This window comes from Montipora foliosa, chromosome 5, assembly GCF_036669935.1.
Source record: "Montipora foliosa isolate CH-2021 chromosome 5, ASM3666993v2, whole genome shotgun sequence".
Classification (NCBI taxonomy): Eukaryota; Metazoa; Cnidaria; class Anthozoa; order Scleractinia; family Acroporidae; genus Montipora; species Montipora foliosa.
Genome location: NC_090873.1, coordinates 13556639 through 13573986, shown reverse-complemented (window position 1 = coordinate 13573986; position 17348 = coordinate 13556639). Strand labels below are relative to the sequence as shown.

At 39.4% G+C, this 17348-nt stretch overlaps 1 protein-coding gene across 1 annotated transcript; it reads right to left on the bottom strand.

Moving 5' to 3' along the window:
* Nucleotides 1–2600: 2600 nt before the first annotated feature.
* On the bottom strand, nucleotides 2601–10093 carry LOC138002959 (uromodulin-like). The gene is made up of 5 exons (XM_068848924.1): nucleotides 10055–10093; nucleotides 7683–7835; nucleotides 6194–6250; nucleotides 4760–4879; nucleotides 2601–3506 (listed from the first exon to the last, which is right to left on the bottom strand). The coding sequence occupies exons 2-5, from the start codon at nucleotides 7693–7695 to the stop codon at nucleotides 3136–3138; spliced, it is 561 nt and encodes a 186-aa protein (XP_068705025.1). The 5' UTR covers nucleotides 7696–7835; nucleotides 10055–10093; the 3' UTR covers nucleotides 2601–3135.
* Nucleotides 10094–17348: the final 7255 nt, after the last annotated feature.

The following is a 17348-nucleotide window of genomic DNA, read 5'->3' as shown; positions in this document are numbered from 1 at the left end:
ATGAGATCGAGGTTATTTGTGCCAGAACAAGATGGCGTCCAAACGCTGAAATCGTATGGGTATCACGACCGATACCCGAGGGACATCCCGTGGGACTGACATGATTAGAATGCAATAAGTAACGTCAATGATATCTTTGCTTTTATAATTTCTCATTTGAGTTTTCGAAGTTAATTGAGGATATAGGTGCTTTACAATTTACGTCATGACCGCAATTTTTGCTGACAGAAACAAAAGGTCTCTCATTAGCTGTCTTTGTTTGTTATCCAGCATTCGTACACGGCAACGGCAATGTCACAAAGCAATAACATCATTGGTTAGAGTAGTTTTCAGATGACTTTCTAAAGTAATTACGCGATTGCAATTGCCACGCTTACTGAATGGTTTAAAAAATCTCGCACCAGCTTTTAAGTTATCAACCAATGAGAAGGAAAACCTAAACTAATCGCGACTCGCACGCGCGATTTTTCCCTCGCTTTGAGCAACTCACCCGGAATTGCTACGAATTTGGATTGGTTTATTGCGCTGTTTGCACCTACTGTGATTTGTCGAAGTAATTTCTTTGTTTTACGCTACTCAATTGAAAACCGCTCTAAAGAAGAAAAATAATCGTGCTGCACATGCGCAATCGAACGTATTTTAGCACATAATTTTGCGGTACTATGCATAACGGCGTGAAATTACCAAAATTAGAGATTTTGAAGACAACGTGAGCATACAAATGTGAGCCTTTTTCATTCTCCGTTTTTACTTTGAAACCGTTCTTACTCAATTTATTTTTAGGATGCTTCTCCTTCATTGTACCTCAAACTTTGCGGGCAACATATTCTTTGATTGCACTCACGTGATAAGACGACCAAGTTGGTGCCAAAACAATAGAAAAATGTAGCTAAGTTTTGCATAATAATAGAGTCAAATTCCCAAAAGACTTTTTTCTCTATTGTTCTTTACACCAACATGGCCGCCGTGACGTCAGATGCAATCAAAGAATTCCGACCGACCGGGTGGTTCATGAAATCCTCCGTTCGGTGTCCTTTCTCAATAATTAACCTGGAGTATCTCTGCTCCTCCCTGGATGGGATTCAAGTACATGACAAGGTGACCCCTAGCAAGGAATTGCCGGTGGCGCCTTACAATCCGGGGTGAAGAGAGGAAATGCAAGAGTAAAGAGCATTGCCCAACGAACACAACTTGGCGATCTGGCCACCCCCTGAATCGTTAACCATTCTTCGTGCAACCCGGGCCAGAATCCTAAACAATAGGCCAATAGGCCTCCCCTTCCTCTCTATTTTGTGCCAACGCGTTGCGTTGTCCCTATTCTGTTTTGTTGAAGGAAAATGTTGATTTTGGCCGGAGATTCGTCCGAACGTCAGGCAGCCAACTATATTCTACTGTTAATTGGAAAAAGGAGGATATACTGCGACTGTATCACGCTTTAGACCACTATACGGCGAATGCGTCGTAACTGCGACAGAATCAAACCTCACCTTGAATTACTCGGGGAGATACAGCGAATAATTTAATTGAATTCAAATGCTGCAATGAGGCTTAGTAAATAATTACCTAAACTTTGCAACTCTATACTATATTAAGGAAATTTTCCCACAAGATTACTCAAGTTGCAACACACAAGTCGGTCAGTATAGAGTGTTTTCACTCACGTGATCAGTAACCTTGCTTTTCCACCGAAAAAAAAAAAGGAAAACGTTTGCATAATAAAAGAGCTCAATTCCCGGGTGATTAGTTCGGTACACCAACATGGCCGCCGTTCCATTGTCATGATGTCACGTGACAACACTCTATCAGTGGTTTTCACGTGACGTAATGGGGGCCATGTTGGTGTACTGAACAATTATAGCGAAAACGCCTTTTGGAAATTTGGCCCTAATATTATGCATAACGCGAGCGACATTTTGCTTTGGTTTTGTACACCAACATGGGCGTCTAATCACGTGAGTGCAAACCAAGAATAGATCTTTCAGTTGCTTCTTTTATTTGTCAAGCAGCATTCATTTACGCCACTGTCACCTGGGTCTCAAGGAATTGGTTGAAAACCACCAATCGGAACCAATGGAGTTATCCACTCCTTACGTTTTTCATCATGCCTGGCGACTCCGATGTCTTAAAAATCAGTCAACCAATTCGAATTCAAGAAGTGGTTAATTAATTGAATTAGTTGTTCCTTTTAAAACAGTAATGCAGTACTAACAGTGTCACAATCTTTTGTTTATCCGACATGGAAACCCCAAGGCCGCGATTTCTGGCTAACTGTGGTGTACCGAAATTTAGCTGTTAACGGAGCTCGAATAATGTGATTGGTTTTTATTGATTGATTGATTGATTGATTGATTGATTGATTGATTGACTGATTGATTGATTGATTATGGGATTGTGAAGAGTGTACATGTTTGATGGAAGACATGTTGATATGTTGAAGGGATGAAATGTTAGCGAGTCAAAGCCCCTAAATCACTGCAGTTCCGTATAAGGGAATCTTTGCTGACGTCATTGCTTACGTTTTGTTTCACCAACGTATCGTGCTATTTACAAATTGACTTCAAATGTCAAGAACTTGTTAAACTCTAATAAATCTCTAAATATAGTCGTTTTTAATCCTTTCAGCTTTGATAACGACTGAGCCAGTTATTAGCCATCAAAACTGATAAATTCTTGGGTGACAAAGGCGCTAATATAATAATTGCATACATTCTTTGTAAAATCCCAATTTTCAAAGCATCATTGCTCAGAGATTATCTGGTATTTTCAGAGAGAGCTTATTATGCAATACACTTTCAATATTCAGTACTTTGTTCTCGGCTGACTAATTAGAAAACAATAGCATTTTTGTTAATGAGGCAAAAAATGTAAACAAAGATTTCCCTGTAAAAAAGACAAAAAGCGAATGATAGATCTTTGGTTCTTTTGCGCCTTAGCAGGAAAAATTGAGAATAAAAGAACGTTGCTAATGGTTACAAAAACAGAGCCACTGCGGTTGTGCGTATTTTGCAACCGGCTAGAGGTTGTTATCTTCGGTAATGAAAGAAAGTATCACGTGCCCACGCTCCCCTCCAAGAACTGAAGTAGACCCGCCTGTCTTGCATCAAACCTGAAAGGTTTGGATGTTAGCCATCGGGTTCAGTTAGTGACACAGTAACGAAGTTTGCAGGTGTCTGTTTTGGTCAGGTTGTACACATAGAATAACCCACAGTTCCTAACACTTATTACCAGCTGCCAGTTGCAACATTTGCAGCTCCAGTTGAAGCACACGGTCCTGCTTACAATGCCCTCCTTGGGGCTTGGGTGAGTTCCGTTTAGCCAGCCTGTTGCATGTGTGTTACACTTGTTGGGTGCTATGCAGGTAGTTGGCATTTTGAAACCTGATGTGCTGTTAAAGCAGTACCAGCCGGTTGCAAGTGTTTCGTCGCATTTCTGTGATGAGCCTATTGTTGCATGTGTCACACTGCGGTCATTTTCCTGGTTCAGAATATAGGAGTTGCATTCCTGGCCTGAGAAGATAGAGACATCCAGGATATTTGTTAGGAAGACGAATTGAAATTTAAAAAAAAGGAAAAACATCTTTTCCTCCGGAGGTCTCATTACACCATTACCACATTTCATTGTTGCATTATACACCTCATTCCAAAATGGCCGTCATTTTAGTATTCTTTTGTTTGCTTGCAAATTAGCCCTTGTTGACTCGTTCTCAAAAGAAAATTTAACATTGAACGAGGCAAAAAGGGGTAATTCACTTTGCATGCAAACAAAAGAATACTAAAATGGTGGCCCTTTTGGAATAAGGTGTATAACACAGAAAATTACTTTCCGAGCATCCGTGTTAATAGCGATTGCTTGTATTTTTGTATCACAGAGATTTCAACACGGTTTGAATTCTGTTTCCACACAGCTGTCGGTCTTTTTCAATGCCCGAATCAGGTGTTGTTGAAGATTTTTGGAAAAATTGTGTTTCTCCATAATTTTGAGGATATCTTGCGTATGAGAGAGGTAGTGAGATGGTAATGGTTTACAACGGGTTTTCCGATTCCCGGACAGGGCCCAGTCCTCGGGCGCAATAAACTGCAACTACCACTAAAAACATCGAACAACGTTTAGAGCGTTATTGGGAGTCAACTTACCTGCCAAAGATGAGCCAATGTAATTCTAAAATATCTCAATTGTGCTTCCTTGCAACGCACCGTTTTCAAAAATAGGAAGAATTATGCACAATCTGCAAAAGCGTACTTGGACCCCAGAAACTTTTTTCTTCGGTTCAGTTTTTTTTTGGTTGCTGCTTGTCTCATGACCACAGAGGACATGAAGATTACTTGGCTTCTCTTAGTTTCAGTAGTGGAAAAAAATCCTCTAATTTCGTCTGTGATATTTGAAAAGGTCCTAGAAGGAGCCAACAACTAGGAAACGACAACTCCAAAACTAGGCTATGTCATGGCGTCTTCTCAGATCAAGCGATTTTTAGACGAGCTCTTGAGATTTGGTCTTGACGGGTGCGCGTGACCATCCTCAGTCCCAATGTTAACAATATCTCATGCAAGACTTTTTATATTATCTAGTTTCGGGGAAAATCAATCTAAAAATAACTCGGTCCATAATAGCGTCCAGTTCCGGATCCTGGTCTTAGCCATTCTTTCTCTAATTACCTAATAAGCCTCTTTTGTTGGTTTTTGGGTTTCATTCATCTTGTATCAAACTCGCACATTTAATAATTTTTATTTAAATCTTTATTATTTGTACTGTAAGGACTCACCGAGACCAAGTTCGCAACGATCGCCAGTTAAATAAGCTGGGCATGTGCAGTTGAAGCCATTGATGACGTCGATACACGTTCCACCATTAAGACATGGGTTGCTAGAACATTCGTTAAAATCTAAGAAAATAAAACATGAGATGAAAAATTGGTTAGAATTCCCAAACTTTCAAACTAATCGAATGTCAGTTAAGAATTGGGAAGTGCAAATTAATAGAAATTGGGAACGGCAAATTAAAGTTACCCACGAATCATCTTTCTTTCAATAACTGAACCAGATACAAGAAAACTGAAGAAAACTCGAAGGAAAGATCACGGGTGTTGTTAGTAAAATGAGTAGGCAGTGAGGGCATTGGGGTAGGGCGCTTGCAATGATATTTTCAGGACCCCTTCTGATCGCTACTTGAATTTGATCCTGGCAGTCCCTGGTTCAACTTCTCGGCTGGTGCAGCAGTTGACTGTCTTAACAGTGGTTGTTCTTGTTCTGCTCTGTCGTTTCGTTGATCATGTTGTTCCCTGAAAGGTCCCTATAGGTATGGTCAATTACGTTTGTATGTAAGTAAGACAACGGGTAACGATCTAACGAGAATTTGAAAATTTGTTCATAATTAATTTAACACGATCATCTTGAAAAGAAACTTACGTGCTTCGTTTCGCAGTTGTCTTCAAATACAAAAATCCCTTCGCAGAATTTAAATGTTAAGGAACTTTGCCCGGACCCTTTTAAAGTAGAAATATCTTCATTACGCCAAGAGAAAAAGAGGGGCAGAAAGGGAGTGTAGGAGCCGATCTTTAGCCGGGATATGTTAATTTCCAGAAAACTATTTTTAGATCGGAAATCTGTTTTCCCGGACGTCCGCAACTAGTAATCAGACGTCATACAACACTATCTGGTATTGTGTAATGGTGGATGTTGGATTTTCAGTATGGTTTTAGGAGTAGTATTATTCATTCAATAAGCTATTAGATTCAAAGAAATTGTGGAATCTCTCCCACTTCGGGTTTTGGGGAAAGATGTACCGAGAGTCTACTACCCAAGAGTAAGAATTACTCAAATTGGCCTAGTCCCCATCAGCGTCAGATAACTGTATATTTTTAAACTACGTTTTGCTGGAAAATAAAAAGTGGACTTAATGGGCTAACTCATTGTTGTACCCAATTCAAATCCTTTGGGAATAAAACGTTTTGTTCCAGGTATACAAATACAATACACAAAAATCCTAACCTGTGAGCAGAGGTCCTTCGATCTTCGTAGGTAAGTCAACTGGGAGGAAGGGACCTTTCTGATTATGGGTGATTTGAAGACAGTGTAGTCTTGCATGCTATTTAAATCCCGAGTCGATAACAATTCAATAAAAAAAAAGCCAGAAACACCAGTTGCACAGTGGCTACCAGTGAACCCCTTTTGACATTGGCATGAATACTCTCCCTCACCTTGATACTCGCAGGTTGCACCATTTTTGAATGGGGATCCTGTGTACGTTTTGACAACTGAAAAAAAGAAAAGAACATTTCTTTGTTTTTCAATGCGTTCCACCGCCAGAAATAATACTTTATTAGTATAATTACATAGGTGATTATTGAAAATTCTCTGAGCTAATTGGTTGCACTTGAGGTGACTATTACACGATAATCGCCCAAGCATTTTTTTTTTAAAATGGCTGTAAGCCGCTTTCTTGAGGTCACAGATGAAGAAATTTATTGTTTTAAAGAAAATTTATAGTTTTCAAATAATCAACTATGTAATTATACCAACCTCGTACCCAGGGCTTTTCTCCCAGGGAATGAGGTTTGAATTATTCTGAAACAATTATTCACCTCAGGCTCGGTTAATATCGGTGAATGAAAACCGAGACGAAGTCGAGATAATTTTTAAATGTTGGAAACATTGAGGAAGACAACAGACGAAGTGAGGCCGTTGCGAGTAATCTGTCAGTTTGAACTCCAGCTGAATTATTATCTATCATTAGGGAATTACTGACTGGAATACGACTATGAATTTAAGTTTTCAGTTCTGAGCAATAGCGTACTTTCAGATGCACATGATCGTGCAGCGTGTAACTTGCAACTCTTTTCCTTGAAACAAAGCTGGGGCAGTTTTAGGACGCCAATTTTATGCCCAAATGTGGACAAAAATGGAATCGAAGCTGGAAAAAATGCACCAGCTACGTTACATCCAAATAAGCAGGTTTTTTTTAACTAAAAAAACCCCAGCTATGAACCAGAGCTAAACGCTTTAAGGTCATGATCTTTTGGTACTTTGTAAGTGTAGAGGTTAACTTAATCTTCACGGTGCTTGTTCTCAGAACTAAAATCTCCTACTGAGTCAAAATACAATTAGAGCAATTATCAATGTGACAAAACTGTACGACGGTAAACGTAAAAGTTAACCTCGAAGCCTGACATCTGCCCATTTCCTAAGTTTCAAAAACTATTTCCAGCAGGAGCCCATGATCATGAGTGGGAGCCTCCCTATGGAGTATATCCTTCAATCAACCTTTGCGCGTATCTTTCTATTTTTAGAACTCACCCTCCCGCAGGAGACTCACATTTACATCAATTTACACCAATTTGCACAATTTGCATGCATCGTTTTTGCTATTTTTGTCTTCGTTTGACAATAACTTTATTTTGATTGGCCATTCTAAACAGTGCGTGCAGAGCAAAAGAACTCGTGGAGATCTGAAAAAGGGAAGATGCAAGGCAAAGGTTGACTGATAGGACTTGTATGGGAGAGGCAAGCTCCTAATCATGGACTCTTGTTTCCATCCAGGTGTTTCAGAGGAATTGAAGTCAAAATTGGGGGAACATGCCTCCCAAATCCTTAAGTCAATTTATGATAATGCATTTACGTTTTCCTCTATCTTCTCCATAAATTTCTAAGCGGGTACGAGTTACCATTAACTTTGCTGTCAGTACTTACCTCCCTTTTCCATATCACAGTAAGCCACAGCAGGCTTGTTCTCATGGCCTCCCGAAAATAGCCAGTATCTACCATTAGGCGCTTGTCCCCAAGATGCGTCCTTAATTTCTTGGCACGAAACTGCAGGTTGCAGTGGAGATGAGCCAAGAAATGCTGTTGTGAAATATATTAAATTCATGATAGTGAGGGTGGTATCCAATCGCGTCCCATCCGTTAAGGGTTTTACCATGCTCGACATTGTAATTGAGATCTTTGACTTTCATCGAGATGCTCGGCTCGGTAATGAGCTAACGAGGTGAGCACCTGGCAAAAAGACAAATTTTGTACGCAGGTTCATCTCTCCACGAAAAAGAAAGATCCAGGCATAATCGAGTTAAGTCGCCAACCTCGATTCAGAATTAAACTGTTATTACATTTATTTTTATTTCTGGATCCAAAGGGTCATCTTGGTTACCTTATCTCTATCATTCTCAAGCCGTTTAAAAATAAAATATTAGCTAAGTTAAGAAACGTGCAAGACGGTAAGATATGATTTTTGCTTTAAGCGAAGAATATTCCAAATTAGCTTTCCAAATTCAGAAAAAGAAAATATGAAAATTAGGTCAGATCCTAGTTCATTTTAATGTCGCTCTAGGTAAATCGAAATTTGCTGTCATGGAAACATCCAGAGGGAGAAAGGACGACGCCAGGACAATGCCACAATTCAATCATTGGTCAGAAGAGGAAAAATAAATCGTGCTGCACGTGCGGCACGCGTTTTAGAGTCTTTTTTGTGGTACTCCACAGACGAACCAAGTTGTTATCGATGACCTTTCGGTTGTCGATAACAGAACAATGCGTGTGTGAATCACGACACAAACAGCGAAAAATCAAGACTTCGACAACAAAGTTTGTAAACGACAACTACATTATATTTCCCAGTTTTGAAAAGGAAAACTACTTTAGTTGTCGATGACAAACGCGGCCTTTTTGTTATCGACAACTCCCTTTCTCCCGACTGCGAGCAAGTCATCGATAACTAAAGTTTATTTCGCAGCGACGCAAATGATTTTTAAAGTCAGCAATTCTTTTTTTTCTTGTTACTATTTTTCCCAGGCTCCCGCAAAACGTACCGGCTATCGACAACTAAAAGTTTCGTCTGTGGAAATGCATTTCCTAACATTAACAGTTGTCGATTAAATCAAGTTGTTGACTGTAAGCTGTAGTCGATAACAACTTGCCTCGTGTGTGGAGGAGTGGAGGGCCTTCGGTGAAATCACCAAATTTGTTGTTTTGACGACAACGCGCGCTGGCGTACAAATGTGAATCTGACGCAGTGGCCTCCCACTAATGTGGCCAGGGTTCGCTTCCAGACTCGGCGTCATATGTGGTTTCAGTTTGTTGGTTCTCTCTTCTGCACCGAGAGGTTTTCCTTCGCGTACTCCGGTTTTCCCTTCTCTTGATAAACCAACATTTGATTTGATTTACGTTTATTTTTAGTTTCAGTTTACAACAGTGTCCCCAATTAGTGCTCCAGCGCTAGAACGACTAGACACATAAAGTTCCTTTCCTTTTTTTTTTTCTCTTTCATTCTCTATTCTTACTGTGAAACCGCCCGTACCATGCTTCTCTAACACTGCACGATGTGAACGAGAAGGAATAATAGCGAAAGAGGCGACGAGGGTGTCGTCGCCGACTTTAGGCCTGTTTTAAACGTTGCAGTTTGAATGTGCCGAATCTGATTCGGCACATGTGAAATGCGACGTCTAAAACGGGCCTTAAGTCCCTAATGCTAATTGCTATAAATGTGAAGTAATTGAGGTTCACTTTTTCAAACCATCTCAAAACCATCTAATACCACATTCACAGACTTAACAGAAAAAAATATACCCAAACATCTGGAAATGAACACAGCGCAAAAAGCGTAAACCTCTTCTCCTAAGGTACCAACACACCGTTTGGTATACAATAGGCCATTTTCGAGTTCATGTCTGCCTCCTCTTCAAAGCGATTCTAAGTGCGAAGTTTTTCTTACGAAAATTAGTTTTCATTCATATTTAAAGTAGAACCAATTAACATCACAAAAAATTTGCTCTTAGATTCGCTTGCAATAGGAAACAGACATGAACACTGAAATGGAATTTTTAACACTCATTCTATATTAAAAGAGCGTCTAGTTTTTAAGTAAGTTTTTTTTTTTGTGATTGAGCCTCAGAGCCTCAAAATGCCCTTTAAATCAATGCGGACATAGAACTAAAAAAACACTAACGGCGTGCTTGCGACTAAAGTTCTTAATTGAAGTAATTTTCTTATGAACAAGTGCATGTGTTACGTTGAGTCAAGCAGTCAGTGACCACTCGTCCAAACAAGATAAGAGCTAAAGTGACATTTACCTCAGTGTGGGTTGTCCAAGTAAAATGAGTTTGAATATGGAACAAGGTCGTGTTGGAAATTTAAAGGCTTTGTTCCGTTGTTTAACTCGCAGACGTGTTGATATCTATGGAAGTTTAAGCTTTGACACAGAGTGTCAGCTTTACATTTGTTATAGCATTCAAGCATGTCATGGACGACAGATTGTTCGTAGCTGTGTTTCAGACGTGAAACTCCTTCGATGGATGTCACGCATTTATCAGCGCCTAAGAGAAGGCAGTGGCTGTAGACGTAGAATTGAAGCCCCAAAATGAGAAAAGATGTCTTGAGAACTGCAGGAAACACAAGTAAAAATAATATTAACATATTTTAATAGTATGACAATTTCAGTTAGAAAAACTGCTAACAATACTGATGGTTTCCGAGTGAAACAAGTGTTCGACGTGCCATCGTCTGGCAAAACAGATGCCGGATTTGATATTCAATGGAATAAAACAGATTTAAGAGAAGGCTTAACCTTCAAAACGTCATTTGGTGATACACTGAAGACATTTGCAGTTAACTGTGACATTATCTCAACGGTCATGCTGACTCGGAAACGAGATTTTGCGAACAGTTTTAAAGAAATGCATTCTACCTTCTCTCTCTTGCATTGTTTTTTTTCTCTCTGTTGCTTTGACTTGAATTCACTAATTCAAAGAAATAAGGAGCTGGATTGCACCGAGTCAAAAATAAAAATAAAACACATTTTTAACAACATAAGGAAATTAAAGGCACCTGTTCAATAACTAATTCTGGGCTTTTATGTTTGTTTGACTGTCAGCGTTTTGCTGTTAGTTGCTTCAATTACTACGGTTTCTGATTAAAAGCGCAATTGAAAGTAAATATTATAACAGGTGTTAATTTTCCCAGAGGTTAAAAGCAAAATGAAAAAGGCATTCATCGAAAGACTAATCACATAACCTTGATGGCGACAAATTTTCGTATTGATTAAAGGGGACATTGAAGGGTAAAAGACAGATTAAAATCGATTGAGTCTGACTCCTTGGAGTCAATAGAGAGCTTTAGAAAAGACAACGGCGACGGCAACAAGAACGTCACAAATTTTCATATTTAGTAGGCAAAAGCAATGGCTTTGCACGCCCTGCGCGTGCGTTTTCACTTTTGTTCATTTCTTTGCCGTTGTCAGCAAAACAACAACTAGCTAAATTCGAGTTTTTATGAAGAACTTCAGCATTTGAGGATAAATTTTAATTTTATCCTCTAAATTAAGCGCCGCTCATAGCGATTTCATTTATCAGGAACTGCCACACCTTTGCCATATTAAAAAACTTGGAATAGTCATGAAGTGATTGCAATAATGAGAATTATGTTTTGAAATGACGTTCTCGTTGCCGTTCCCGTCGTCGTTGCTAAAGCTCCCTAAAGGCTAGTTTTTACTAGCGACGTAGTCGGAGTCGGAGTCGTAATCAGAAGCGCAGACAGATACGATCTAGTGAAAATCAAACTGTCGGAGTCGGAAGTAGAATACCGATTCCGCTTATGACTCCGTTGCTTACGATCCAGTGAAAACTGCAATACTCCATTCCAAGCATTGTGAATTTTTGGTTCGTCTGCTTCTGCTTCCGACTCCGACAATCTAGTTTTTACTGAATCATAGGCGACGGAGTCATAAGCGGAGTCGGAAGAAAATGGGAACGTTCTGATTCTTTTTACTCCGATTCCGTCGAGCTTATGCGAGCTTATGATTCCGCTTACGACTCCGATCTTTGATTTTCACTAGGTCATAAGTGCTCTTTACGTCTCCGACTCCGACTCCGACTCCGACTCCCGCTTGTGAAAGCCAGCTTTAATGGGTTAACGAGGACACAGTTTTTGAATGAGCTTAGATGTTGTTAAAGGGGACTGTGAGAGGACGTAGATGTTGTTAACCCATTCGTCCCCAAAGCGGTCCTCACTTACGAGTAAAAGCCTCAAGCGACTTAGACAGAGTAAAATTTGTGATGAAATGGTAAAATCTGTAAGTCTCAGTCTAAGGAAAGACAGAATTAATTGTCTGATTAATTGCTTATCTCATTTCGGACCAAGAAATATTAAACGAAATCTTCCATGCTTACATGATTAATAATTTAAGTATCACATTATTTACTGGTGAATGTGAAGATCATTTTTCCTTGACATGAAACCTATCTCCGTGTGAGAAAAGACTATTTTTCTCCTGTAGAATTACAACTCTTGAATACTAGTTAATCTTTGATTTAAAATGCCCGTTGGTGTCCTCCCTTCAAATTCATATACTAGATCTATTACTACAGACTTCTTCACGTTGTGAAGGAAATTAACAGTTTATCACTTCATGATAATTTATGGTTTCTTTCGACGCTAAAAACCTTGTTACCACCATCCCTTTAGATGAATGTCTGACTTTGCGGTTAAATACATCACGGGAGACAATCCAGAACTCAAACTTAGCGCGGAAAATGATCTTAAAAGGCTTTTCGAGTTTGCAACTAAAGAAACTCACGTGGTTTTCAAGGGTACTTTCTACGCCCAGGTGGATGGCGTAGATATGGGCTCCCCTGTCGCCACCGTTTTAGCTAACTCGTTCATGGAACACCAGGCCCTGGTTGTTCAAAAGATGGTGGATAACACCATCCACCGGATAAATCACTATCCAGCGGATAAACAGTAGCAAAAACAATTGAGTTATCCAGTGGATAGCGCTATCCACATTTCTAACAACTACATTAGGCCTGGAGAACAAATGGCTGGAACAGTACAGGAATTCTGAAGTTTTATTATGTCGCTGCTATGTGGATGACACATTTTGTCTTTTCCATTCTGAGGAAGATGCTACCCTTTTTTAAAATTACATTAGCAAACAACGCCCTAATATACACTTTACAATGGAGCGGGAAACAGATGTGAGTGAAGTGAAGAGAAGTCTTTATTTATCGAGGGTAGCTCAAAATAGCATCTAAATGCTAATAAACTAGAGGCCCTCATTACAAGATCAAAATAGTTAAAATAGTTAAAACTTAGAGCTTATGATAAAATTATCAAAATCTAATAAAACTATGAAACAATTATTAGCATGCAGCACAGTGACCCACAATATTTATATAGAGAAATGATTTAAAGATTGCTGGTCTTTAAAAATCCTATTCCAAAGAGAATTTTTGAAAGTCTTGAGAGTCTCTGCTTTCCTCAATTGAAGAGGTAGCTTATTCCATTCCCGACAAGCAGTCACAGTAAATGTTCTACCCCCTTCTGTATTTCGATTAACTCGAGGGCAGGCTATATTAAATTTAGCATATCTAGTTTGCCGTGAATGAGTCTCACCGGTAAGTACTAATAAGTTAGTAAGATAACTAGGTACGCGACCTTGCAAACGCTTGTATATGATACAACACTTGGCTAATTTAGCATTCTCGAAGAAAGGTATAGATAGACCATGTTCTACCCTTCTTAGATGTCCCAATTAACAACATCGACCCACACTTCACTGGTAAAATTATTGAGAACACCACCGGAAGAAACGTAAAGCTCGACAACAGTTTTCTCTCCTCAAAACGACTTGCACCTTACCAAACTTGAAGAGTTCTGGCTGAATTCAGTTCAGGAGGCAGTGTGACGCAGTGGTTAGGGCGCTTGTCTTGAGATCCGGGGATCCCTGGTTCAAGACACGTCCTGGCCATGCACTGGTTGAATTTGTTCCTGGTAGTCCCTGGTTTAACCTCTCAGGCACACGTGTAAATAGCTAGCTAGCACGCCTGCGGCCAGTCGGGATTCTTAACAGTTGTTGTTGAATGTTCTGTTCTGTCGTGATTGTGTTTCATTGGCCCTGAAAAGCCCCTAGGTGAGGGGTCAATTAAGTTTGTATCGTATGTAATTTTTCAAGTTTTGATTAAAAACCTTGGAGCATGCCCGTCCGTGACAGTACCCCTTTAAACAATAATTGGTGTTTCTCATTATAAAAACATTTCCGTGCCGTGAAAGAGTGTTGTTGGGTTAATCCTTTAAATAAGACGGGCTCTTGAACTAGGCTTGAAAAGAAGTCGGTGTTGCCTTTGTCCAATCAGTTATTTGAAACATTTCGTGTAATCCTAAATATGGTGATCACTATCGTAAGTGAGGCTTGGTTAATAATCAATAACAGAGGTTTTGTTCAAAATACTACTTCATTACATGCATGTAGGTACACTGTACCATGGAGGCTTTCTTGTCTTGCATAAAAGTAGGGAGGTTTAGCATCTACGACGGGAATGGCAAGGAGAACGTTATCTCAAATCATAAATTCGCGTTCTTGTAGTCACTTTGCGACTACTCCAAGCTATTTTACGCGACAATGGTGTGACAGTCCCTCAAGAATGAAGCCCATGTGAGTCACGCTTAATTTAGGGGAGAAAATGAAGATTTATCTCCTAGTGCTGACGTCCTCTATAAAACCTTAAATATGGCTATTTTACGTTGCAGTTTTGCTTGCGACGGCAAAGAAATGGACAAAAATGAAAAACGCACGTGCTGGGTGTGCAAACCTATTGTTTTTTCCCACTAAATATGCAAATTTGTGACGTTCTCGTTGTCGTTGTCGTCGCCGTTGTCATTGCTAAAGCTCCCTAGTAAAGGCCTGCCTACGGAGAGGACACGGAAATATCAAAGTTGTTTGATTTTATACCGTTGCACTAGTGACTGCAAATTTGCAGTCTCTGAACAGGCAGTCGGGCTTCACACTGGAGCTCGAGTGGTATACGTTGTTACATGAAAGCTAACGTCAATCACACAATGCAAGACCTATGGTATAAAAAAAAATTATTGGCTTGCAACCAATTTCTGGAGACACAGATAACAAGGAGTTAATTAATTAATGTACAATTTCTGGTGGACGAACAAAAGGAGCCAATGAGAGATCTTTCATTTTCGTCCATCAACATGGCGGCAATGACATACATGTAAAGTCAGATAATCACCTAACTGTATATGCATCCTGCTACTACACTGTGTAAATCTGTATTTTTTTAAGCTTTATGTTGTTTCTTATTGCTCTTACACTGTAAAATGTCATCGTTATTGGCTTTGCTTTGGTGAAATCCTTGAATACCGTTGATTTGAGGTGGATTAACAGTCAAAGTGATTGCAACTGTACGTTACAGTCACTGTGTGTGTTGAGTTGACAGGTTATGTTGTCTAGCAGTTGAGACCTGTGTGCAGCAGTTGAGACCTGCTTTTTCAGGTCTTGTCTTAAGAATGGCTGCCTGTAAGAATCGACCATTTTGGCGGATAGCTCATATTTTGCCCAAAGATACATACCCTTTAGTGAACTATTTTCAAGAACCACTTTTAAAAGTTCCAGCGATTCTTATTTTTTTAGAAATTTGCGAAAATTTGAAAACGCGGTTAAAGTGCGGTTTTCTGTTTGACAAATTGTCCAAAATTTGCTGCGAGAACTAAGCAACGGTGAAGTCTTTAAATGAATTCAATTGGCACCAAACTTGACAAAAATTAAGAACAACTATTCCTGTTCATTTCTACTTCGATACTTTTTACGGAAATGTTAAAACTGTGATTTTCTAAGCTCTTTAAAGAACATCCTTAAAGACCGCATAACATGGCGGCGGAAAATGGGTGATATTTGGTACCTCATTCTTAATTTTTTTTACTTCATATTCTTCAAATATTGCTATTATTCATTCTCGTTCTTAAAGCGCAATGATCTACTTGGGGAGGGGTAGTCTTTTCCACTGCTTATCCGGGTATCCACTTACACGTATCCACTTACAGTGTAACAATATACTTAGAAGATTACTTGGGGAAGGGTGATCTTTTCGACTACGTATCCATGCATCCACTTCAGAACATAGGAAAGATATCGTTGACGTCACCTATTGTCACTCGTGTGCCAACCAGATCCTCCTTGGCTGTCGAAACAAAGCATCTTTTGTTTTCGTGGTTGGGATATTTGAATAACAAAAGCAATGTTTGCAAACAGATATCTTCCCTATACGTAGAAGATTACTTGGGGAGGGGTGGTATTTTCCACTGCGTATCCCCATATATACCAGCCTCTCCAGACGTGCAGCTAGAAAATGGCAGGGTATTCTGCTGTTACTCCCATGTCTTCCTCATGTCGATGAAGAGATACCATAATTAAGTCAGGCTGTTCCCTCCCACTGGACTCTCTAAAGGTGATAATCCCCAAGGAACCACTGGGTTGCACTGATAGTGTTCTCTATATAGAATTTGATTTTTATGATATCTTTTTGCATGTGCTGGTCTCCTGCTCAAATTTGGGCAAATAGACATAATGAACTTTATTATATAGCAAGCAATTCTCAGGCTAAATGGAGCACTCTGATTTTCTGTTCTTTTGGTTGGGATCTTACGGTACATGATCTCATTACCACGGAAATGGACGATTTCCGTATTTTTTCTCTCCCAGGAAATTCAAATTGAGCAAAACAAAACGGTCTTTAAAAAACGAAATGTCATTTTCTCGTCACAACAAGACAATAATTATAGCAAGTGGACTTTAGTTTTAATAAAAACAGGTTACCGTTTAAAGTTTGCTGATAGATTGGAAGATGAAAACTGCACAAATTACCAAGCAGAGAAGTGTCGAATTCCTCAAAGAAACGATGCCATACCTGTAATTAAAATAAAAAAACCTACAAACCTCACTTGCTCGGGACCATAATGGAGAATATTGGCCGTCTGTCATTTTTTTATGGACCTTGTGACGGCCACGACCTTGGGGCCAATATTCCCCAGTGCGGCCCTTGCACTCGGTTCATAAGAGCTTCTCATAAAATAAAAAAAAATATTTAGCATTGGGGAACGTATTGCATGTACAGAAATCAAATCTCTTATCAAATCGCAGGTTGGTTTTTTGATAGAGGGGAAAACTAGAGTAGCGGGAGAAAATTCTTCACATGTGACGTATATAATAGAATGAGTTTGAATCGAGTGTCATAAAACCAAAGCCAAAGTATTGCGGGCTCCTATTTTTCCAACGATATTTAATTTGCGACAGTAGGGTCTGAGAAAAAATTTACCACTATAATTTCAACTAAGTTTCCATATCTTGTTGCAAAATTGCGACCGGATTTTTTTAAAATTATGAATTTACAACACGGCTTAACTAGTGTCCAGGCTCATTGCCGAAAAATGCGTGGAAACTGCTTACGACCTTTCAGCTTGCGAATGAATTGGCGTGTTTTCTTCGATGTTCAGGAAAATAAGCATTTCAGAAATAGTCAATCTCTTTGGCTTTTAGTTTGTGGGGGGGGTAAGCAGCTGTTTTATCGCTAATATTAGACA